This window comes from Antrostomus carolinensis, unplaced genomic scaffold (assembly GCF_000700745.2).
Source record: "Antrostomus carolinensis isolate BGI_N321 unplaced genomic scaffold, ASM70074v2 scaffold6956, whole genome shotgun sequence".
NCBI lineage: Eukaryota > Metazoa > Chordata > Aves > Caprimulgiformes > Caprimulgidae > Antrostomus > Antrostomus carolinensis.
Genome location: NW_010322404.1, coordinates 16,241 through 40,119, shown reverse-complemented (window position 1 = coordinate 40,119; position 23,879 = coordinate 16,241). Strand labels below are relative to the sequence as shown.

General features: G+C 34.9%; 1 protein-coding gene across 1 annotated transcript in view; it reads left to right on the top strand.

Annotated features, from left to right (window-relative positions):
• The window catches only part of ZMYND8 (zinc finger MYND-type containing 8), a 51,112-nt gene that overhangs the window by 17,928 nt on the left and 9,305 nt on the right, over window positions 1-23,879 (top strand). Inside the window, exons 3-16 of the mRNA XM_029085502.1 lie at window positions 704-852; window positions 5,385-5,603; window positions 6,463-6,576; window positions 8,111-8,203; window positions 9,368-9,455; window positions 10,108-10,163; window positions 11,301-11,378; window positions 12,263-12,378; window positions 13,407-13,888; window positions 16,120-16,260; window positions 18,469-18,621; window positions 19,466-19,969; window positions 21,257-21,259; window positions 21,653-22,021. Of these exons, the coding sequence (XP_028941335.1) occupies window positions 704-852; window positions 5,385-5,603; window positions 6,463-6,576; window positions 8,111-8,203; window positions 9,368-9,455; window positions 10,108-10,163; window positions 11,301-11,378; window positions 12,263-12,378; window positions 13,407-13,888; window positions 16,120-16,260; window positions 18,469-18,621; window positions 19,466-19,969; window positions 21,257-21,259; window positions 21,653-22,021 (2,565 nt within the window). The remainder of the gene's footprint in view (window positions 1-703; window positions 853-5,384; window positions 5,604-6,462; window positions 6,577-8,110; window positions 8,204-9,367; window positions 9,456-10,107; window positions 10,164-11,300; window positions 11,379-12,262; window positions 12,379-13,406; window positions 13,889-16,119; window positions 16,261-18,468; window positions 18,622-19,465; window positions 19,970-21,256; window positions 21,260-21,652; window positions 22,022-23,879) is intronic.

Genomic DNA, 23,879 nt, shown 5'->3' with positions numbered 1-23,879 from the left:
GTGAGAGACACTTAAAAGTTATGTCACTTTCTGTTTGTTATTCTGTCTTGCTGTCAAAAGTTACTACTTGACTGGGAGTCTTGTTTTATTTTTATCTACCAATTAATCTACCAATTAATCTACCAATTAATTTTATAATCCAATTTAGCAGGTACTACAAATGACTAAATATTTGAGGTAGCATATTTATTTTCAGATTATAGGAAAATTTAATTTTTGCTATTGACATATTTCAATAAGTTTATTTAAAAATGAGAATTGAGTGATGGGGACTGACTTTCCTCTTATCATGTTTTAACTTCTGTTGCTTATGTTCCTAAATACATGAGAGAAGCTCTTTGGAAATGTTGTTTCTCTGCTTTTAAAGTGTATAGCATTAATTAGCATAGCACTCTGCTAAACTACAGAATATCATTGGTTTTATACCTTAAGATACTAAAGTTTGAGAGGAGATGAATGGCCAGAGTGCTGTGGGAAAAGAAAAAAATACTTAATGTTAGTCTAAATATACTGTATTGAGAATTCACTGAATAGAGGCACTATTTAGCAAGTCTGTGTTTCCAGTTTTGTCAGTGATTGGGTGAAAGACAACTGAGAATTTTTATTTTGTTTGGTGAAGGAGTGTGAATGACAAACTGTAACCTTGTCTGAATGTTTTTAATCGATATGCACTCTTCAACAATATTGTTTGTATCTGTTATAGATCCTGGCTCTGCTGAACGCACAGCACAAAAAAGGAAGTTTCCCAGCCCTCCACATTCCTCTAATGGCCACTCACCACAAGATGCATCAACAAGTCCTATAAAAAAGAAAAAGAAACCTGGTCTATTGAACAGTAATAATAAGGAGCAGGTAAGAGAAGTCATAGTCTTGTTACACTAGAATATGAAACAATGAAGGATGTAGAGACAGCTGCTCAGGAGCTCTCTCCTCTTTAGGAAGCTCAGTTTTTCTACTCTAAGAAGTAGATACTCATTTTTCAATGCAGTGGGCGTAGGCATTGGCATTGTAAGTTGGATTTGGATGTTCTTTTATTTTTTTTTTTTACATCTGTATGAGAAAGATGACCTGTGTCCTGGTATTTGATTCCATAAAGCTAATAAGATAATAAGATGTATAACCAATAAATGCAATTTTGAACAAAAGGGTTATGGAGGAATATAATAACAATAACAACAACAATAATGGCTGTTATTAATTAAGACCATTAAAAGGAAATATTTAGAGTCATGATATCCTAAATTAAGAAAGTTCTCATAATATCAGTGGAAGTTTCTCATCTGCTTTCAGTCCTACTGACAATTATTAACAGAAGTCCAGCTCCTTCCTCAGTACTCTACAGATTCCCTCCCCTTTCTTTAAATTGCTGGGCAGTATACACTCCTAACAAACCAGTTATCGAAGAGTCACACTGACAGTACTTTTCAGCGTTCACGCTTGAAACCTTATTTTCAGTGTCTTTTGAATATTGAATTTATAGCATTTGTTGTAGTTCTAAGAAGAACTTGACTCCAGAAGATTTCGACAATTTCTGATTCATTGTATGATGCAAGTGAAACAATTAGTTGAAGTGTATTAAATAGCAAATGCTGTAAAGCACCTGCATCATCTTGGAGGAGGTTACATGAAAGCAGCCTGTAACCTTACTGAAATTTTCTCTCATCTAATTTAATAATGACATGCCTGTGTATTTTTCAAAGTTCTTTTGTGTGTCAGTGTATTTTGCCAGGATCACATAAACACAGGATTAAGTTCTGAGTGTTTAAAGCACTTTTTCCTGGTGTAACAAGCATCCACATTAAATATTATCTTGGTACGTTTGCACTGGTTAACAAAGAAAATGAAATTCCTAGTCACTGCCGTTGTCCTGGAACAAAGACTGAATAAATCAGGCCTTGCTAGACAACAGTCTTAGTGTCAAGCACATCTTATTTAAGAATAATTGTGAGGTGTAGTAATAGCATGTGTAAGCATGCTTGCACTAGTTTAATGTGGCCAGTTTGGTTTTTAATGGGCTTCACTGCAGGCTGTATAAATTCCTTTACATCCTGGACATTTACTGGGGAGATATTACCCCACTGAAGTCTGAGCTTCTAACTGTGCAATGTAGAGATAATTTTACAAACAGTGGAATTGAATCTTAGGGTATTAATTTCCACTTTTTATCCATGCGTTTGAAAATATATATGAAAACACAATTGCAGTTGTTGAACTTGATCCATTCCCCTCGGTAAATCATTTTCTGTTTTCCAGGTATCTCAGACCTGAAATATTACAGGATAGAATAAAGCTGCAGAAAAGCAGACTTGCTTATTTTGCTGTATTTGTTACAAATGAGCAAGAAAACATGATCTGTTTAGTTTTGTTTAGCTTTTACAAGCTGTTTTTAATTTAATAGTGTCTTGCATGTCAAATTTGAAATGGGTGTGCCTGAAGATGATTGTTTCTAAAGCAGGTGCAGAACTCTGCTCTATATGGTAGCAGGAGTTGTTAAAGATTCCTTTTCTGCTGAACAGATGTGAGCTAAGCACACAGATACTTGGTTTGCTCTTAGGTTAAGTTTCAAGTATAATGTAGCTGGTAGCTGTGGTTCTGATTGGCTGATAAATCCATTTTGAGGTATGACAACATCACTGGAAACCTCTAACTTAATATTCTACATTACAAAGTGCTTTGTAATATTTGGGTATTTCAAGATACCGTTACTAAAGTTATAGTTGCATGAAGCTTCGTGTTACATGTTGTGGATGCAGTAACAGATCTTCAGAATGGTGCCAACAGGTATTTAAAGTGTTGAAATACAAACAAAGGCTTATGGAATTGTAGAATGTAGCTAAGACAGGTTAAAACCCAGGAACTTCTGATATTTAATTGGTCAGTTATAATGTAACTGAAGTTGTCAGCCAGTTTTACTGCTAGCTTCAATATTAATTTAAACTGAATATAAATAGTGATTTTTTTTTCCTCCTCAAAACAGCACTATGATATTAATCTTTTTTCATCAGTTTTCTATGTCATTCTATAGGTCTTAATAGCTTTAATAACTTTAAAACAGGCTACCACCTATTTAAGCTTGAATTGGCTAGTTGTGAAACAATTGAGAAAGCAAAGCTTTTCTTTCATTACTACTAAAATTTAAACTCTTAAGTTTTACTCTGATTGGGACAAGTGAAAAGGTCCTTTGATACAGTCGAATCACTCATTTTCAGTCCTTTAGTTTTGCTGTTTCGGTCTTTTTTCAGTCTCAGAAGCTCTTAAACTTTGTTTCTTAAACTTGGCTTTGACAAAATAAGGTCATAGATGTCTGAAAGGTATAAGCATCCTCGAATAGGAAGTGAAATCCTCTCGTGCTCTAGCAAAAATGTTCTTCTGTTCAGTTTGGATGTTCTGAGCTGATTTCTATGGAATAGTTTCACAGGTTTTATATTTGCCTTAAAGCAGTATCTTTGATTCTTAGGAAGTTAGTGTGGATATACTGCTTATATTCACTTCAAAGTCAGAATATATATTAAATTCTTCTGGTAATTTCCTTTATCTGCATTTGAGGAAATGCCCCATAGCTGCATCTCCATGTATACACTATTGTGATTTTGGTCTCACAGCTGTGGTGTGTGTAGCTGTAAACAAAACACGTTTCTGCACTGGAAAATGCAACTTTCCTTTCTTCACTCTGAGTTTCTGTATGCCTTTGTATCTGTTTGAGTGATTGTGGCAATAAGACATTTGAAATGTAGTTAAAGCCTTATGCTGTCACTCTTATTGCATGAGATCTCATAGAACCTTCCTTCTGGAAGCCTTGTAATGTTATCTCATTAAATATATATACGAAGTACAGAAAATAACACTTTGCCCAATTCTGTGCTGAGAACAAAGTGTCTTTCACCAGAACTGATAAAAATTTGAGTGAAATTTTAGGTAGCAGGATGCTTAGAGAACGTTTGTGGGTAACATCCTTTCTTTGCCTAAAATAGTGTTAGATAATTGTAGATTATATCTCTTCTGGTGTATCCTTTGAGATATAGCATCTTCAGCTGGATCATCATCTAATTTGATCTTGAAGATCCTCTGTTTATGCAAAAAATTAGACATTGTCCTTTGTAACTTTAGAAATCTAGAAGGATCACGATCCAAGCCGGCATGCTGGTGGTTTCTGGTGACATTAATTTATGCCCCGTGTGAATAATTTTGTAAAGGATGCTGCAAAGGTATGGAACATGCGTATGCTTGTGCTCTTCTGAGTCACATGGGTGTGTGACAGCTCAAGCACGTAAGAACTTGCAGATGTGCAAATGATGCAGGACACACACAAAATTACCTGAGAACCAAACAGAATGGTTGTGCAAATTGCAAGCACTTGGATAGTTAGTTACAAGTAATGTCATGAGCAAATGGTTTTACACCAAACAGAATAATCACAGTAAATAAACTACCTAAAACTCAAGATTGCTTCCCTCCATGCCCTCCTCAGCAAACCATCCCTATAATTAATGCCAAACAGAAAAGTTAAGTTCCCTTGTCATTATTAAATAGAATATAGTTTTCTACTAAGTGTTAGCAGCTCTTCAAAGCTAATCTAACAAACTTTAGGTATCTGAGGACCCATTTTAGCCATCCCAGGCTCTTCGCTTCTTGTGTTTTGACACCAGTTATGTCATCTTTGAGCTGTCTTGGGCTCAAGTGGAAGAATAGTTTATGCAGTTTATTAAGTTAATACTCTTTTCTAGTGCAGGCAAATCAGTGGAGATTGTGAGTCTTAAATTCTGATATGCAGAGGATTAAATCTCTCCCAGTGTTCCTGCTCCTGTAGCAGAGCTGGCTGTTCAGGATGTGAATTTGCTCCTTTGTCATCCTCCTCTACAGTTTGCTTTATTAGTCAAAATCAGCACCCATTTGCTTCATTGTACAAAGTTGTGAACTCTGGCAACTTAGGACAGATTTGCACGGTGTTCCAACTTCTTGTTTCAGGACTAACTTCTTCAGTTGTCCCAGGTTTAGCCACCACTAAAGTATTTATATCTCAGTATTTAGCTTGCACAGCTGCATGGAATTCTGAGTTTAGAGGACCTAATAGCTTCTGTAGCAGCGCTTCTTTCTTGAAGATAAAAGACTTTACTGACTTTTGTTGGATTGCGTGTCTTGCACTTGATTCCCTCACTTGTCACAAAAATTTATGTTCAGTCTTGAGTGTAAGCTGCCATTTGACATCTGAATAAGAAGTAAACCTTTTTATGAATGATTTTGTGCTATGAATAAGATATTGTGCTTGTGTAAATGTTAATCAAACTCTGTAAACTGCTGTTTACTTATATATTATGAATATTATTGTTTGAAAAAAATGCAAATTTGTTTTGAAACCAAACCTGTTTTTCTTGCCTACATTTCAGTCAGAACTAAGACATGGTCCGTTTTACTATATGAAGCAGCCACTCACCACAGACCCTGTTGATGTTGTACCACAGGATGGACGGAATGATTTCTATTGCTGGGTTTGTCATCGGGAAGGCCAAGTCCTCTGCTGTGAACTCTGCCCTCGGGTTTATCATGCTAAGTGTCTGAAACTGACAGCGGAACCAGAGGGGGATTGGTTTTGCCCAGAATGTGAGGTTAGTTTGATGTAAGGAATGGATTTCTTTCTTGTTTGTGAGATACAAGCAGCTTTTTTGCATTCTGAAATGTTTCTGGTTTATTCCTATATTGCCTCTTGGTAAAGGTACCAGAAAAATTTGTACAGAAGAGGAGGCATCCATTGCTGCTTCACCAATTTTTCTGTGTGTATTCCTGGATTGTGTTTGCCTTCTTGCCAGGAGTCTTCAACTTCTTTTGTGTTCCCATCTCTGGGGAAGGCACCATTTCAAAGAGTCATCTTTTCATCAGGCACCTCTAATTCTGAAAACATTCTGCAGTTTCGACTAGTTTAATTTGTGGTTCTTCTAGAAGGCTTATCAGCTCTGCAGCAGTGTAGAAAAAAATTGCACTGTAGGGTCTACATAAACAAGTGGGTATTTTATTATGATTTTTTTCTGCAGGGCTGAGGAAGAATTCAATCATTCCTCTCCAGTGGTTCCTGGGGACAGAATACTTAGCATCAAAGTGTCTTTAATGAAAGTCAATTGGTTCATTGCATGTTTTTCTTTGATCACTTATGGTAGTAGGCCCCAGGTGACCTTCTCACTCATTCACATTGCTGTGAACCTGCATTGTATTTGGGAATTTTATGTATTCACACATTCACTTTGCATGATCTTGAATATGATGGAGAATTTTCTGGTATTTTTTTTTTTTTTTTTTCCCCCAAAAAAAACTAGTAAAACAAGCATCTGAAGTACTTATACTGCATCATTGGAAATGTTGTTTCTTATAAGATAGTTATTATTTTCCATTTGAGTGCTAGAATGTTTCAGTGGAGAAAAATTTACATAGAAATGTTTGCTGACAAAGTATTTTTTTATTTTTAACTTTTAGAAAATCACAGTCGCAGAATGCATAGAAACACAGAGTAAAGCTATGACAATGCTCACCATTGAACAGCTATCATATTTACTGAAGTTTGCACTACAGAAAATGAAACAGCCAGGGGTAAGATTTTTTTTTTAATGCTTGGATTGTATGTTTGTCATAATCCTGGGTTTTGCTTCCTTTTGTGGATTATGAACCGATCTTATTTTATCAGATTGTATGTGACAGCTTCTATGCTGTCTGCCACCTGTCTAGTACAGATAAATTTAGGCTGTATATACTGTTTTGGAGTGAATTTAAAATGTAGTTTCTTGATGTAACTTCTGGACATAGTTTCAGTAGGTGTAGTGAAAATATAACGTGACTTTCCAGTAGGACATGGTGGTTTCTCACTCACCAAAAGTGGACAATGTTGTATCTGAGATACAAGAGGAATGAGGAGACGTGATCTCTTACCAATACAGTTATATAGGCAGGAACCTTAGGCACAGGCACTGTTATATTATTGATTATACCTGTTGAAAACCTAGCTTCTATCATTTAGTAGAAATTGTTCTTACCACAACAGCTAGTTGTATCATACACTTCTAAAACACTGAACAAATTTTCCTCAGTGTGGTGAAAACCTGTACCATTAACTTTCATGCAATATCAGCCTGCTGTTCTATGAATTTTTATCACAGAGGTAAAATTTGTTTTCCTCCAACTTGTACCTATCTCCTTGTGTCTGTCTTAGACTCACTCCTCAAAATCACCATCCTGCAAAGGTTCAGCTATTCCAGTCGATCATTTGTGCTTCTAAATTGCAGTTCCATCTCTATTTCAGTTGTTCTTCACCATGTAATCTTACCTAGTTTTCATGTGTGGAGAAAACAGTAAATCAAAATACAATGTGCTTAATTAACAAGGGTTATCTTAACTCCTGTTGCCTTCTTGTTCCTGTAAGTAAGTTAGAGGAGCAGGGAGAGTGTCTCTGTGCTGGTGTTGTTATAGTATAGATGTTATAGTAAAGTGCTGCTTTTCAGAAATAAAGTGTCAGTGTTTGTTTATGTTGAATTCACAAAGTGTTTTGAAAATGTAGTTAGAAAGATAAATGTTTAATAAATGCTATTGAGATATTTTGCCCTTTAGCCATTTTGTTAATAACCTGTTCTTTTGGTACCTGAGTGCTTTAAGAATTGCAGTTCCTCTACATTAGCAGATGAAATGTAGAGTCCCACTGATACAAGTTTGAATGTTTTTGTATTAATAAGCCACCATTGTTTTGAAAGTTATGATTCTAATGAGAGTCTGAAAAATAAGTATTTGTGAGTCTAGTAAATTGTAAATTTAGTGTCTTTATCCTGCTAAAAACTGAACCTCATCTGATACTCTTCACCAAAAAAAGTTACTCTAAATAATAACAGTGCATTTTACAAAACCCCTAACTTTTGCATTTCATTACTTCCAGCATAAGAAAAATCAGATAAATGAGACCTTTTAGTTCCTCTTTTTCTGCCAGTACTTTATTACTTCACAAAATTTTATAATTACCTTTAAAGAATTTTCTCCAACATCTCTGTTGGAAGTAGTATTAGAAAAAGAATGAGTAGTGTGTCATTGATGAAACTGTTCACTATTAATAAGCAGTGTGATTTTCTTTTTCCCCTAACAGACAGAGCCATTTCAAAAGCCAGTTTCACTGGATCAACACCCAGATTATGCAGAATATATCTTTCATCCAATGGACCTTTGTACATTAGAGAAGGTTTGTATGAAGCTAAGGGAGGAAGGTTCCTTGAGTTTGTTTGCTAATCATTAAGATTTCTGGAGTGTTTGATGGGAGGCGGAGAGAGACTGCTTGAAATTATTTTCTTTTTTTTTTTTTTTGAGGTTTTTTTGTTATTATGAATGGTGGTTCAGTTACAGCATCAAAACAATCATATACTAATTGAACAAGTCCACTGTTTTGTCTGAACCAGTAACAAATGCTCAGGAAAAACAGTATGAAAAAGACAAGTTTACACTGATGTCTTCCTCCTGTATAAATTAATCTAATTCTAGGAATGATCCTGTGGGGAGACTTCGCTAACCAGAGTTTGCATTTGATCTTCATGTTTGTAAGCTGTTAACAGATCACTGGTCCATTAATTTGGCATGATTTGTGTCTATATCCAGGGGTCATTCCAGACTCATTTTACTGATCATTCAACAAATACTGCACCTGAGGTGTGGAAGAAAAATCAGTCAAGAGATGGATAATGGGACTTTCATTCTCAGTTCAATAATAATTTAAAAGTTCCATATAATGAAGTTGTTCTTCTTCCTCCACTGCTTAATGAAGAGTGAAGCATTGAAGAGATTTTTTTCTGCTAGGGCCTGATGAAGAAACAGCAACTTTTCATTCTCCCTGTTCTCATAGTGGAGGTTGATGCCTTTATGGTATAAAGGTGTAACAAATCCATGTGACTGATTTTATCTAATTACTCTGCCCAATGGGTAGACTGGAATGTGAAACACCCTGTCTTATGTACTGTGACCAGTAATTTTTTCTGGGTCTTGTAAAAATTTAGAAAGAAAAGTGCTGTGGAGCAATGATATGTCTGTAGAAGAAATAAAGAGCTCAGTTTTCTGAAGAGTTAGTGAATGGAACACTTTCAGGAAATGAATATTTTTTTTTTGGAAATGTTGAAGATGCTGGTCTAAATAATTCATTATTTAGAGTTAATTTAGACAGCTCATACATTTTGACAGCAGTCAAAAGACACCCTGAATTTGAGAGATTCTTAAGTATTTTAGAATCATAAGTCTTACAGTAAATAAGTACTCAGTGTTATTAATTATATGACTGTTAGGAAAAAATTTTCATGAAGAAGCTGTCACTTTTTACTAATTTCTGTTTCCTGATAAATTCTTAATTTTTTCTTTACAGAATGTTAAAAAGAAAATGTACGGTTGCACTGAAGCATTTTTGGCTGACGCCAAATGGATTTTGCACAATTGCATTATTTACAATGGGGGTGAGCATTAATATGTACTTATGTTCTAAAATATGAAATTTTGAAATAGTTAGAGAGAGAACAATTTGTAGCCTTTTAGTTGGCAAATGCTGAAAGTATCTTCCTGTTAATGACCATAGTGCCTAAATGCAACAGATTTTTTTTTTTTAATCAACTGTCCTACATAAAACTGTAGGACCAAATACAGCCTGTGCTGTCACTTGCTCATTCCACCTGAAAAACATATAAAATAAGTTAGAATCATAGAATAGTTTGGGTTGGAAGGGACCGTAAAGATCACCTGGTTCCAACCCCTATCATCTGGTTCAGACCCCCAAGTTGCTTTAGTGTTTTGTGTTGTGCAGCACTCTATCAGAGATCTTACTGAGGAGATGATACAGCACGTCCCTCACTAAAAGAGTGTATCAGGAGTGGGCAGGCTGCAATAAGCTTCAAAAAGGAACATTTAGAGATTGCTGCTATGTTATGCTGAGAAGAAAAGTGCATACCTTCTGCTTTTGCAAGCATGTAGTTTATACATACGTGTTTTACATGGTCTCTTTAGATGTTCTATCTTGTCCTTAATGATAACTTTTAAACCTAAAACCTGTTGATTTTATCATAATTCTAGCATAACAATTTTCTTGGTTAAAGCATTTTATTGTTTGCTCAGGAAATCACAAATTGACACAAACAGCAAAAGTCATCATCAAGATCTGTGAGCATGAGGTATGTGTGTCCCAATTAATTTAAGTTCTGTATTTTTAAAATGTTGTTTCATACATTTGTGAGTGAAATAATGTGTTTTCTAATGTATGTATTGCATATCTATAATTTTTGTATGCTTTCTTATGTTTCCATATGCATATCCATGGCCTACAGAATAATTTTTTGGCAAGGTCACTGCTAAAGTGTCTTCCATTAGGATAGTCAAGATCTATAATTAAGACTTTGGGGGGTGGCAAGGAGGGAGAGAAGAAAGTGGACAGAGGGATTGTGCACAACGACACCTGTCTTCCAAATGAATATTTGGAGTTGGAAAGGGAGACCCACATCTTCTGATTCATAGATGCATTTTTGGTGGTTCTTTTGCTGTAACAACATGAAATTCCTCTGAATAAATGCAAAAATTACTGCATGCATTCTTAAATGATCATTTGCACTGATTTTATTTCAGTGACAATCCATAATGTTTAGTATTACAAAAACTTGCTATTCTAAATGAAATATATGCAAACAATATTTCATTGATATAAAACATCTGATGATCTGATCCTTTATGTTTATGGAATTGCTTTTTCCATCCCCAGGCTGACAGTGATATCTGATTCACATGAATTCTGAGAATTTATCAATTCTTAATAGAACAAAACACATGTAAAACCTGAGCCTGATATCTTAGCTGGTTTATGTAATATAACCATAAAGAATAAAATATTTTATTTTTGGTTCTGCATAAATGATGAAATTAAATGCCCAGGTGAAATTATATTTTTGCCACTGGAAGAAATTATGATAAGTAATTATTTAACACTGGAATAAATACAACATCAAATGAGGGATGTATTCTTTTTTGACTGGAATAAATTACAGTAGCATACAATCTGAAGAGGGATGTAAAAGTGTGACTGATTTATTAACTGGAATGCATATGTTAGAGGTAGAAAAAGATGTGTCTGTCAGAACACTGACAGACACAACACTGTGTCTGTCAGAACAGTGTTGATTTCACAGCAAGTAAATGTTGATTTACGACCATGAATTTGTGGAAAAATGATGCTAGCAAACTAGACAGGTTAACATAACACCAATCACACTTCGGACTCCACTTAACTTCTTCAATAACTGCTTGCTTTTTCTTTTCAGATGAATGAAATTGAAGTATGTCCGGAATGTTATTTAGCTGCTTGCCAAAAACGAGAAAATTGGTTTTGTGAGCCTTGTGTAAGTTAAGGATCGTTGCAGTCTAGCTAATACATCAAACTACCAGTTCTCATTTGACTGTTGCTTGTTATCCCTTTATTGTTTTAAACCTGTGGTGGAGTGAAGGAAAGCTGCTGTAGTTTATCAGTAGCTTGTGCTTGCACATCATGCTCTTTGTGGAGTCCAACTGTCTCAAGATGTTTAGCTGTAAGATTGCACACTTTCAGTCAGAAATAACTAAAGGTTACAACTTTAGTTATTACAAACTAACTGGTCACAACCAGTTCACAGCTTCTCTGTCATCAAAGATATGATTTCTGCTCCTGGGTCATTTGTGCTTGCATGTGGTACTTGCACTCACAATAACACTTCTGAAATGTGAATGTCTTTTTCTGCAGGTGTGGATCTGAGAATTCAGACTTGATTTTTCATTTATGACCTATTAATAGGTTTTCTGGTTTTGTTTAATACTGCACCAAACTTGGGAAGATTCCTTAAGATTCTGAAGTAGAAGGGTATAATCCCTCAAGTTCTCTCTTGGCTTTAAGTGAAAATTAGAGAATTTGAAAAATTTGCCCTAGCCTAACTTATGTTATGCTACATATTTGGAGGGGACTAATCAAAAATAAATGAATAAGAAAGTGCAATTACAATGTGTTTAGTTAATATATTTATGGTTTTATGTACTTTAAAAATTTTTTTTATTGTTTTGTCCTCTCAGGATTTATTATGTGTATATTAAGTATATAGTAAAATGGAATCTTGTATTTGGCAAGTGCCGTGTGCATGTTGGATCTTTATTGAAGCTAAGTAATATATACAATTAAAAAAATTAATGTTGTTCATCAGATTTTCAGGTAATACTGCTTGTGTTTCCTTACTATGTATTTTGCCTCTTCCTCTAGAGCAATCCCCACCCTTTGGTCTGGGCTAAACTCAAAGGCTTTCCATTCTGGCCTGCTAAAGCACTGAGAGATAAAGATGGGCAAGTTGATGCCCGTTTCTTTGGCCAACACGACAGGTGGGAATTTAACCAAAGGATGTCTTTGACTGTACTTACAAAATTCTTGTTGTAATTTTTTGCTCTTAGAGTTTTTGGATCCTGTCTTTTCAACCTTGACCCTAATAAACTATGTACTACTGTAGCATATACAGTTTTAGTTTCTTACATGATGTCTGTAGAATATGTCACATGTTTGAAAGATCAATACATTTATAGTCTCCATGAGTACACAAGTTAATTCCTGTATCTGGTTTTGTGCTGCCGCGAACTGTAGTTCTTGAGAGTGGAAGAGGCCAATGAAATTATTTATGTTGTCTAAACACAATGGGAATAAACACACAATTGTAGATTTAAAAAAATATAGACAATATAATCTGTGTTGAAAATGCCAGTTTTGATCTGAAAGGAGTTAAGTTTTCTGTACTTGTGAACTCTCTGCTTAGATGGAGAAAGCCATGATGAATATGAGTTGATTTGTCATGAAATAAAATTATAAACCTAGACAGTTGTACTGTAAGAAAAACCTGCATAGGTCCATGAAATAATTAAGTCAAAGGTCCTGGTATTTTAGTATCTTGGAAGGCACGGATTTAGAGTCTGTCTCATTTCATGATAAGTAAAATCTGTCCAATACTTGTTGATAGAACTTTTCCTGTCATCACCCTGACATGTGGTGTAAAATAGAATATTAAGTTTTTAAGAATGTGTTTGTGAAATCTGTTTTTCCTGACGTGCTTTTTAAGTTTTTCTGCTATGACAGATGGAAAGACTGTTTAGTGATGGTCATTGTGCAGTTACATAGACTATTCTAATTAGGAATATTTTGTCATATTTGACCAGTGATAATATAAGACGTGCAATTTACTTACCAAAACTATGCATCTAACTATTAAAAGAAGGTGGAGAGGGTCCTTTGAAATTATCTGAGGTGTGCATATCTTTATGAGGAGGCTAAAATAAATCAGTATGTGCACAAAAGTTGCCAATGTGAATCCACAGAATGAAACGTAGTTACGTTATCTTTTATTTTTCTGTTTTATATATAGGGCCTGGGTTCCAATAAATAATTGCTACCTCATGTCTAAAGAAATTCCTTTTTCTGTGAAAAAGACTAAAAGCATCTTCAATAGTGCAATGCAAGAAATGGAAGTTTATGTTGATAACATTCGTAGAAAATTTGGAGTATTTAATTACGCACCTTTCCGGACACCGTATACTCCCAACAATCAATACCAAATGTTATTAGACCCTGCAAACCCAACTGCTGGAACTGCAAAGACAGACAAACAAGAGAAAATCAAACTGAACTTTGATATGACAGCATCGCCCAAGATTCTAATGAGCAAGTCTATGCTGAGCAGTAGTACTGGTCGTAGGATTTCACTGACAGATATGCCACGGTCACCAATGAGTACAAACTCATCAGTTCACACTGGATCTGATGTTGAACAGGATGCGGAGAAAAAAGCAACTTCCAGTCATTTTAGTGCCAGTGAAGAATCCATGGACTTTATTGAGAAGAATACAGGTAAAAAAAAAAGGGGGGGGGGGGACACTTTGCATTTGTTTAACACACTAGTTTATTTCATGCACTTTTTACAGAGAGATTTTGTTTTATGAAAAAATTTTAGAAAAAAGACGAGTGTAGCGTTCAGTATCACATATAAGAAATAACAGTCCTTTCTGTCACATTGAGAAGGAATAAATAATCTTGAAAAGTTACCAAAACCCTTCAGTTTAAGTATCAGGAAATAGTTGTAACTATCAAAATGAATGGAGAGTTGAAATAAATACAAAAAGAGTTAGAATTGTAATGATTAGGAGGTATTATATGTAAAATTTGATAACCTTTTTCAAGGCAACATGCCTAATTTATAGTGTACCCAACTGAGTAGCTAAAATACGACAAAACTACAGTTCTATGGGCAGAGTGGATAAAGAGAAAAAGGAGAGTAGAATACAGAATTTGGACTTTTCAGACTTAAAATGTAGTTAAAGACCAAATGCTAGCTAATTCTGTGGCAGTCAGGCAAACTACTTTATCCTAGTTTTTTTAATCCGTAAAAGAAAGTTCATCACTATCTGAAATAAATAATGCAGTGTATTAATTAATGTGGGTGATTTAAAATTTTTGTTGGAAGGATATCTTTGTGTAGAAAATAAAATCAATATATTCCATTACAATTTTTAGATTAAATGCTGCGGTTTGTTTATTTTTTATACTGTTATTTTTTCTAGCTAATACAGGCTAGGCTGTGAAACTACCTTTGGGTACAAAATTTCTTGTGGTATGACCCTGTCCATCTTAAGAAAGTGATGACAAAGTAACTGTATGAATTTAAATATACATAAATACTTGGATTTTTTGGTAGAGTGACATGTCAAAAGGAATAATTCATTTCATATGTAAACTATCATGTATATAGGTATGTACAGCTCTTACACATGAGGTGTAGCTAACAGGTACAGTTTTGTGTCTTAAATGTTAGAGCTTTTGTTATACCACATCATTATTTATTTATAGTACTGGAGATATTAGTGGAAAGTCACATTAAAGCTGTTTTGTCAGATAAAGGTAAAATAAGGTGACACATGTTATCCTGTTACTCTGCTTTCTTGGTTTTCATAGCAGTTCTGGGGAATTTTTCTAACTTTTCCTCAGGCCTTACTATCCTCTCTCCCAGGGCAGAGAAATGCTGGATTGGATTTAACAGCAATTCAACTGGAATATTCAGTTTCCCAGTTGGTGTTTCTGCCTGTATATTGTTACAAATGCTAACTTTTGTAGTATTTGCTTTATGTATAAACTGAGCTGTCCTGTTACTGCAATCTATGTGTTTCAATTAAAATGTAAATGAAACTACTTGTTTGCTGCAAAAAATAATTTGAGTAGCGTGACTGCACTATCCTTAGAGAAGAACACTTTTATTTGGATGCCTCTGTTGTGTATTTTGAGTGATGTGTAGAAAATAACTTGGAAACAGTTACTGAAATAGCAGATATTGCTACTGTTTAGGAATCTGAAAATATATAGACAATCCTGGATGTACTGGGGAAGAAAAAGCGCTCAGTAGTGAGTATAGGATGACATTTTCAAAGCATTAAGCAGAGATTTAACAGAGAGACTTGCTAACAAAAATCAGTTCTTTTTTTCTTAATAGCCTGCAGATTCTTCCCTTTCTAGACCGTTTGGCTGTTTCCACAAGTTTGCTTTTGAAATATTATTTCATGGAGATTTTAAATGCTCAGAGCATAGGATTTTGCTTAAACTCCATATAAATTAGCATATTCTGTTACCTTATCAGAGGCATTTGGTCGCTAATCTCCACCTGTACTGATTAAACTTACTATGATTTGTACTTTTAATTCTCTGTTAGTGTAGGTAGAAAATGGGGTAGGTGGGTTTTCAATGTTTACTTACATACATGAATTAAAACAGATAGCAATTTAGAGTGTTAGAATTTGTTAACATCTAAAATAACCAAATCTTGAAAGCTAGAAACTTTCTGTCCCTGTGAACAGAGTGGTTTTAAGGGTAAGCACACATTTGGGCCAACTATATAGTTGCAATAAAATTATTTTCCTTACAATTTCTTTATTAAGCTAAAATTAAAGAGATAGTTGTAAACACAGTGTTGAAATTATTAAACAAAAATCCTTTCCCTGCTTGTGTGGGTTTAAAAGGTGTTTTGTCCCAGTGAATATGGCTTTATTGTGATTATTTTTAAACCTGTCTTTATGAATTTTCTGCTTTTTCAGCTTCTCCAGCACCAACAAGAACGGGTCAAGCAGGTAGCTTGTCAGGCAGCCCCAAACCTTTCTCTCCTCAAGCATCAACGCCAATTTCTGCTAAGCAAGAAAGAACTTCCACTCCAGGAAGCATTCTGAATCTTAATCTTGGTTAGTCTTGACCTTTGAAAATCTAATGCTGTTGTATGAGAGTAAAATACAGTGGTGTCAGTGTAACATAACACGAACAAATGTGCTTGTATGTGGCTTTAAATGAACAAAGGGCTTTAAATGAGGCATGTGTGTAACTATTGTTTCATCAAATATGCTGCTGGTTTTTTGTTTGTAAATGAAAATTCCTGTTACTGTTTCTTCTCATTGATGAAAGGAAATAGTTAAAGGATGATTTTTTTTTTTAGATGTACAAATGAATGTTTCTAAGCAGTAGGTAAGGTTTTAAATGCTGTAATTACATGAAGAGTGCTGCTCTTCACCCTTCAGCTCTCAAGTGAATCGCTGGCAAGGTTTTCCTGTGGTCTTTAGGATTTAGGATTTATTAGGGCTTCTTCTCTCTTGCTGCCTTCACATCACCTCCTCACTGACCATCCCTCTTTAGGGAGATAGATGGATGAAAGGAATTAGCAGATGTCTTGAAACTCCCTAGAAGTAAATTCTGGGATTCTGGAATTTTGAAAGATGGAGTAGGTGAGTATTAAGTTGTTAAAATAGCTCTGAAAACCAAATGGATGGCAATCAGTTTCCTCAGTCAAGCTTTGTTCCTGTGAGTATTCTGATTCAGTTCTGGCTGCTTTTTTACCTACACATGATATTACCTGGAGAAACAGGATTCTGCCCCTTGGTTTTAGCCAGAACTTGAGCTCAAATGCTGAATTAATGTTTTCAGTGAGTTACAGAAATCCTGTTTCTGGATACAAGCTCACAAGTATATTTTTCAGTGTGTGAATCTATCTCTGTGATCATAACCAGAGAATTCATTTCTTCTGCTGCACTGCAGCTGTTTGTTGTCTTATCTGAGGTGACAATGCATTTGGAAAACATTAAGAAATACAGAGTGCTGCAGCAGTTCAAGCCACAGATTGGAGACACCAGCTGGAGCATAGAATGTTTTGAATAAATAGTGTGGATCAGAAAATCCAATGTTATGGTCCTTGAGCAGTACCATAAAAGAACAGCTAGTATGCTTTCAGGTAGAATATTTTTCAGCTGTAGAGGAGTTTCCTTTGCTAAATGTACTCTTTGGTGCTAGGCATGAAAACAGCAACCCTTTTTATTAGTGTCAGCTGTGCCAGACACACTCATCTGTGAACCTTATGGTTTTCAGATATGGCTTATTGTGTCTCATTGTCATACATAATGCAAACAGTTTCTCTCTGAAGAAACCAAAGTGAAAGTCCAGTAACCAAAGACACTTGCATCCCTTGAGTAGAGTACTAGGAGGACTCTATGGTCACCCTCCTATTCAGCAATAAGGAAGGAAAAATAATGGAAATGAGTCATCTCATGTTACTGCAGATGGGCTAAATCGAAAAATGGAGGCATGAATGATCAAACTATACAGACATTGTTTGGAAAAAATACCTATTCCTGATAGTATAGGACCTGTCCTTGTGTAACAGAGGCAGAAAAGGTAGAACAGAAGTTTGACCAAGTAAGGAATGAAAATTTTCAGATCGGTAATGAGAAAAAGTGAAGAATTCACAGATAAGAACTTGAAGATTTCTCCACAATGAGCTTGTCTGTCCTTTAGCTCTGTTTTCTTTTTACTAATACTTTGACATTAATGAGACAGATTGGAAATGCAGATCAGTGAGACCTCCTTGTAGGTTAGATAGAGAAATTTGGATTGCAAGACTTCTTTCATATATTAGGATTACCTATATATATTTATATAATTATATTATTTTATCTTAAATTCATTAATCTATCTAGTGTAACAATCCACTCTTATATTTCTGTTCTCCTGACTTGACTTTGAATTTTAAGTGGTGACTATAAGGATTTTTAATCTTATTTAATTTTCCCTTTGAAAATATTATGGCTAGTAATAATAAACAGCAGCAGCTTACTAGAAGTGCTGTCAGACAGCTTACAGACCTGAACAACGATTTCTTGATAATTTCACATTGATGGAGAAAAGATCCACATAATTGATGCGTGTGTTTTGCACGTGAAATACGTAGTATCGGAGAGGAACCATCCATAGTTTGTAGTAATGTCACTTTAGAATTATTGTTTAGCCCACAATTATAAAAGAAGTCAAATACATTTGTCTGCACTGTTACTCAGTAAAATTTGTCTTATCTGGATAGTGATCTCTATTTGTAATATATTTTTCTTAGTTCCTTTTTCTTTTTCTAGATCGTAGCAAAGCTGAGATGGATCTAAAAGAGTTGAGTGAGTCAGTCCAACAGCAGACCACTCCTGTGCAACTCATTTCACCAAAACGACAGATACGTAGCAGGTTCCAGCTTAATCTTGACAAGACAATAGAGAGTTGTAAAGCACAACTTGGTAAGTATATCCCAAGAATACAATGGGCATCTGAAGGGATACACTTGAGGAAATTTTGAATTGGAGTTTAAAACAAGTTTTCAAATAGTAAAACCTTAAATATTTTATGCATTAAAATGAGTAAAGGATATTTGAACTCTCTGAGGCACATAGAAATGCACTGAACTAGTTTAATTTAAAATACAGAGAGACCTGATGTTTCAAGTTTTTGTCAAAAAGCTTTCATCTTTTAAACTGGTTTTGTCCTATTCTGATGTAGATAGTATGACAGAATTACAGTTTTATTTGCTTTATAAATTGAAAAATTCTATTATGCCTAACTTATGTCAGTTGCACAAATATGTATATCCAGTCACACAGGAGCTGAATGCTGTTAGAAATATTAGTGTTGTCTAGCACTTAATTAAAGACTTTCTAGGCACTAAAAAAAATTAGAGATTCTCCATACGAAATTTACATAGTCTAAAATTGATTCTGCTCACATGCATGCAAGTTACTTAAATCAGGTGAATAGCATTAAGTCATTTTAAGGTAATTCCTCTCTGTATTTGCCAACATTGGGCCTAAGTTGAACAAAAGAGCTTGTAGGTAGTGGAAGAAAGCAGTGAAAGGAAGGCCATTGAGTGAAATAAAAACATGAATTGAAATATGTGGAAGGTAATTCTTATACATTCTGTTACTGAGATAGGGCATTAAGGGAAGTGGTTATAGCTTAAGGACTGACAGTTACAATAATGGTATGTATACACTTTGTTCCAGTATATAGAGTTTTTGGGTTTGTTTTTTTCTGTAATGTCAGTCAGTCTGATGTCAGCATGGAATGTACTTTCCTCCCCACAATTAGGAATAAATGAAATATCTGAAGCTGTTTATACTGCAGTAGAACACAGTGACTCTGAAGATTCTGAAAAATCTGACACCAGTGACAGTGAATATAGTGATGAAGATCAGAAATCAAAGAATGATCAAGATGATGGAGAGGACAAGGAAGGTACAAGAAGTGACAAAGAATCATTGAGCTTGAAAAAAAAACCTAAGCCTCCAACACAGAATGAAGACAAGGAGGAACTTAAAAGCACAAGTCCAGAAGTGGAGAAAACAGATGACTCGGTCAAAGAAAAGGCAATCACAGATAGTGAAAAAGAATTTTCTGAAAAGGGAAAAAGTTTACAGCATCCTGCAAAAGAAAAAGTGAAAGGTAAAGATGAAACAGACTCTCCAACTGTGCATCTAGGACTGGACTCTGATTCTGAAAGTGAACTTGTCATCGACCTAGGAGATGATCATTGTGGCCGTGAAGGAAGGAAAACCAAGAAAGAATCTAAAGAACCTCCTCCTAAACAAGATGGTAGGATGAAACTCTTTCCTTCCTTTTTCAATTTGTACTATAAGGCTGTTATCAAAGCCAGAGCTGTTAGCTTTATTTTTGCATTAAGATGTTAAAAATAACTGTACTAAAACATTTTTTTAATTATTTTTCACTCTTTTTGACTATTAAAAAAGTTTTCAGTCCTCATTACAGTTTCTGGTTTAAATAAAATGTTTCATATTTTTCTTTCAACAACAAAGAACTATGAATATCCATAATATTTGTTCTGTTACAAATTTATAATTTATTTTTCAATTTTTATGACTTTCAATTCAATCTTTACATTTCCATAGATCTCCCAAAATCGCAGGCATAGAAGAAGCTGGAACTTACCAGAGATAAAAATTGCACAACATCCCATTGAAATCCATGTAAATGCTCTCAGTAATAATCAAAAGAAAGCTAAATCACATGTATTGTCCCTGGGATTCCTTCCCCCTTTTAGCAACACATAGAAACACTGTCTCAATTAATAAGTGATTTTGCTAAGCTTGTTCTGCATGTTAGCCTTTTGACAAAACAAAACAGAAAGCCAGATTTAAATGGTCAGATAAATATTTTATTCTTCATGTAACTTCCTTTTCTTCTCTGTATTTTATAGCAAGTTGGCTCAGTCATTTTATTTAAAACGACATTTTCAATCAATTTACTAAGCATCCTTTAGAAGACAATTTAATGCTTCTGAATTTTGAATCTTAAAATATAATTTAATGGATAAATGCTATTATAGGATAATCAAGAAAACAGGCTTATAAACTAAAAACAGAATTGTAATTTTCAAAGCCACTGATTAATGTATTACTAATGGCCTAATCCAGTGATGGCTGATATAAGAAGTGATCCTAAAATTTTACTTTTATATAGAGGCAAAAGAATAATACATATTCAGAGTGAAATTAAAAGTGGATTTAAATATTCAGATGTATATATATAGACCTATATGTATATATATAGACCTAATTTCTAGATGTAATTTGTGTCCTGTCCATGATTCCAAGGCATACCTTTACTTGTGGCTATCAGATATTAAAATGCCTTGGTCCAGAAAAATGATCTGATGCCTGCAAATCTGAAGGTCTCTGCCCTCTCTCCAGGAACCTGTCAATGCAGCAGCCTTCTCTTTCAGACAAGTTTTTCCAGGCCAGTTCCTAAATTGATCTGCCATGTGGAACAGTCAACTACAAACTCTAGAAGATTTTTAAGTAAACATAGATATCTTAAATACACTGCATATTTGGTTGTCAGTGCCAGTTCACCTTTCATTAGAAAGTTTTCAGTATGCTATTCCTTCAGTTATTGTTCAGTTACTGTTCCATTTGAATGTATTTTTCTCCTGAAAGAAATTGGGATGACAGGTGTAAGTGGTAACCCAGAAACATCTTCACAAATACTAACCTCCCACATATCTCCCAAAGGAGGTCAGGCTGGCCTTCTGGGTTTTGTCCTTTGTTTTGTTTTGCCTAGTGGCTAGTGCTTCTGAATTGCCACCAACTTTAACTGCACTGAAATGAGCTTACTTGTAAAATACCAGTTACCTTTTGAGGAAAATAATTCAAAGTAGACTGGAAGGTGCATATGGCTCTTTCAAAAATTAGATTAAAATTCTTAATCAGATATGTTGGTGAAAAGCTGGCATTACATTTTATGTTTGTTTAGTTGTAGGTAAAACTCCACCTTCCTCCAGTGCAAGCACCCAGCCTCTACCAGAAACTCCAGTACTTACCCGCTCTGCGTCCCAGACTCCACCAGCTGGTGTGACAGCAACTACTAGTGCTTCTTCTACTGTTAGTGCTCCATCTGCAGCCACTGGAAGCCCTGTGAAAAAGCAGAGGCCTCTGCTGCCTAAGGAAACCCCCCCTGCTGTGCAGCGTGTAGTGTGGAATTCTTCAAATAAATTTCAGACATCTTCTCAGAAATGGCACATGCAGAAGGTGCAGAGACAGCAGCAACAACAGCAGAGCCAGCAGTCTCAGTCACAGCAGCCTCAGTCCTCTCAAGGGACAAGATATCAGACAAGACAAGCAGTTAAAGGTATACCCTTTCTAACTCAATGTGCCCGTGATGCCATAATTCCCCAGTAGTGATCTCAGTGCTCCAAGGCTGCCTAACCAGGAGTTCTTCCATATATACAAAATCTCAAAGTGTGGTTCTACTCTGATAAGTGACTTTAAAATACAACAACTTACTCACCATACCTGCTCTTTCTGGTGTGTATTTAGAGTCATGTCTCCTTATTTTAATGACAAAAAGTTTGCGTGTGTATCTGTATAAATATTTTTGCCATTCTTAGCCATCACAGATTTGGGACAGTGAACTGAATTATCTTCTGGATTATAAAATAAAACCATTAACTATTCCACTTGCACGATTACCACTGTCACTTCAAAATCTACAAACTGGATCCAGTTTTATCTGACAAGAAGCTGATCTGTATGGTTTTTCATTGAGTATAATTTGACAACAATTAAAATATACAGGTTACATTTGTCTTTGAAATCCCTGTTGCTTAACTTAACAAGACTTTAACGCTAGTTTACTGAGCAAACAGCCACAGCATTTTAGAATGTTTTCACAAGTCTTTTCTTATCATCCCTTTGCTGGAGGTTTTGTTAGTAGTAGGTATGTGATAATATAAGCCCATGCTTCCATTGCTTCACTTCACAGAACAGCAACTTTATGTAAATCTAGCTTCATTTGTAATTTCAAGTTAATAAACTGAACTGTTTATTGGTGTGCCTGATGAATATCTGCTACCACTGCTGGCAAGCCAGTAACTTCACACAGAAGAGAGCTGTAGGTAATGGGTCACACACAAATGTTTACCAGAGGCACATTTCTCTGGTCCCAAACTGCACTTAAGAAGTGTTGAAGAAGTGGCATCTTTCTACTTGTAGACTGCACAAATTTGATACAGAAATATTAAGTGAGAAAAAAAAAAAAAATGGAAGCTTGGTTGAAGCCTTAGTTTTAATAGAATCATTCTTTATTATAAGAGCTTAATAATGAGCTGAACTTCAAATGTTCAGCCTATGAGTGTGATTTATTAATATGTTTACTATTGAGTGCATCACAGCAGTGTTCCATCTTAAATATTATATTCTAGAAATATATCAAATGAAAACTATATAATCTATGGATTTCTTATATATAGGCATAAACAAAAATCTAGTACATAGAGATAAAGTGAATAACTTTTTTTATTTCAGTAATTTCTGTTTTGAGGATATTGGCAATGAAGACATCTTTTATAATATGAAATTCTAAAACTAGATTGAAAAATAGTGTCCTAAGAAAAAAAAAAGTATTTTAAAAGTATTTAAGGCAGATAAGTAATTAGGGACAAAAAGGTGATGGTCTTTGCATTTTGATTTGTACTCTCATTTTTTTGAATTACCCACTGTTTAAGATTATTTGAAATATTGACCAAAATTGAGAAAATTTTTCTTATCCTGTGTGAGTTAACACTATGAATAACTTCTTTGCTTTAATGAGTTAATCTAATATTGCATTCCTTGCTCTGCAGCCAGCCAAAAGCTAATATTGATCTGGGTGTATGTATATTAAACATGTCATGACACTAATAATTATTAGCATTGATTACAAAAGAATGGGAATCACCTGGAAGTATTACTACAGTAGGCTTTCTTCAACAGTGGCACACTGAACCTTGTTTCAAAGCAAAAAGAAAAGGAATTCAATAATATGTTTCCAAACTATGGCAAATGAAAATGTCAAAGTCTAACTTATGCTCATGCATATGGTATTAGTTGGGAGTTCTCCAAATTGAGAAGAATGCAGATCTGAGGGAGACTTATGCATTGGCCAGTCTAAAATAGTGTTTCAAAGATATATTTGCTTCATTACCTTTATGCCTTACAAGGTCAGTGAC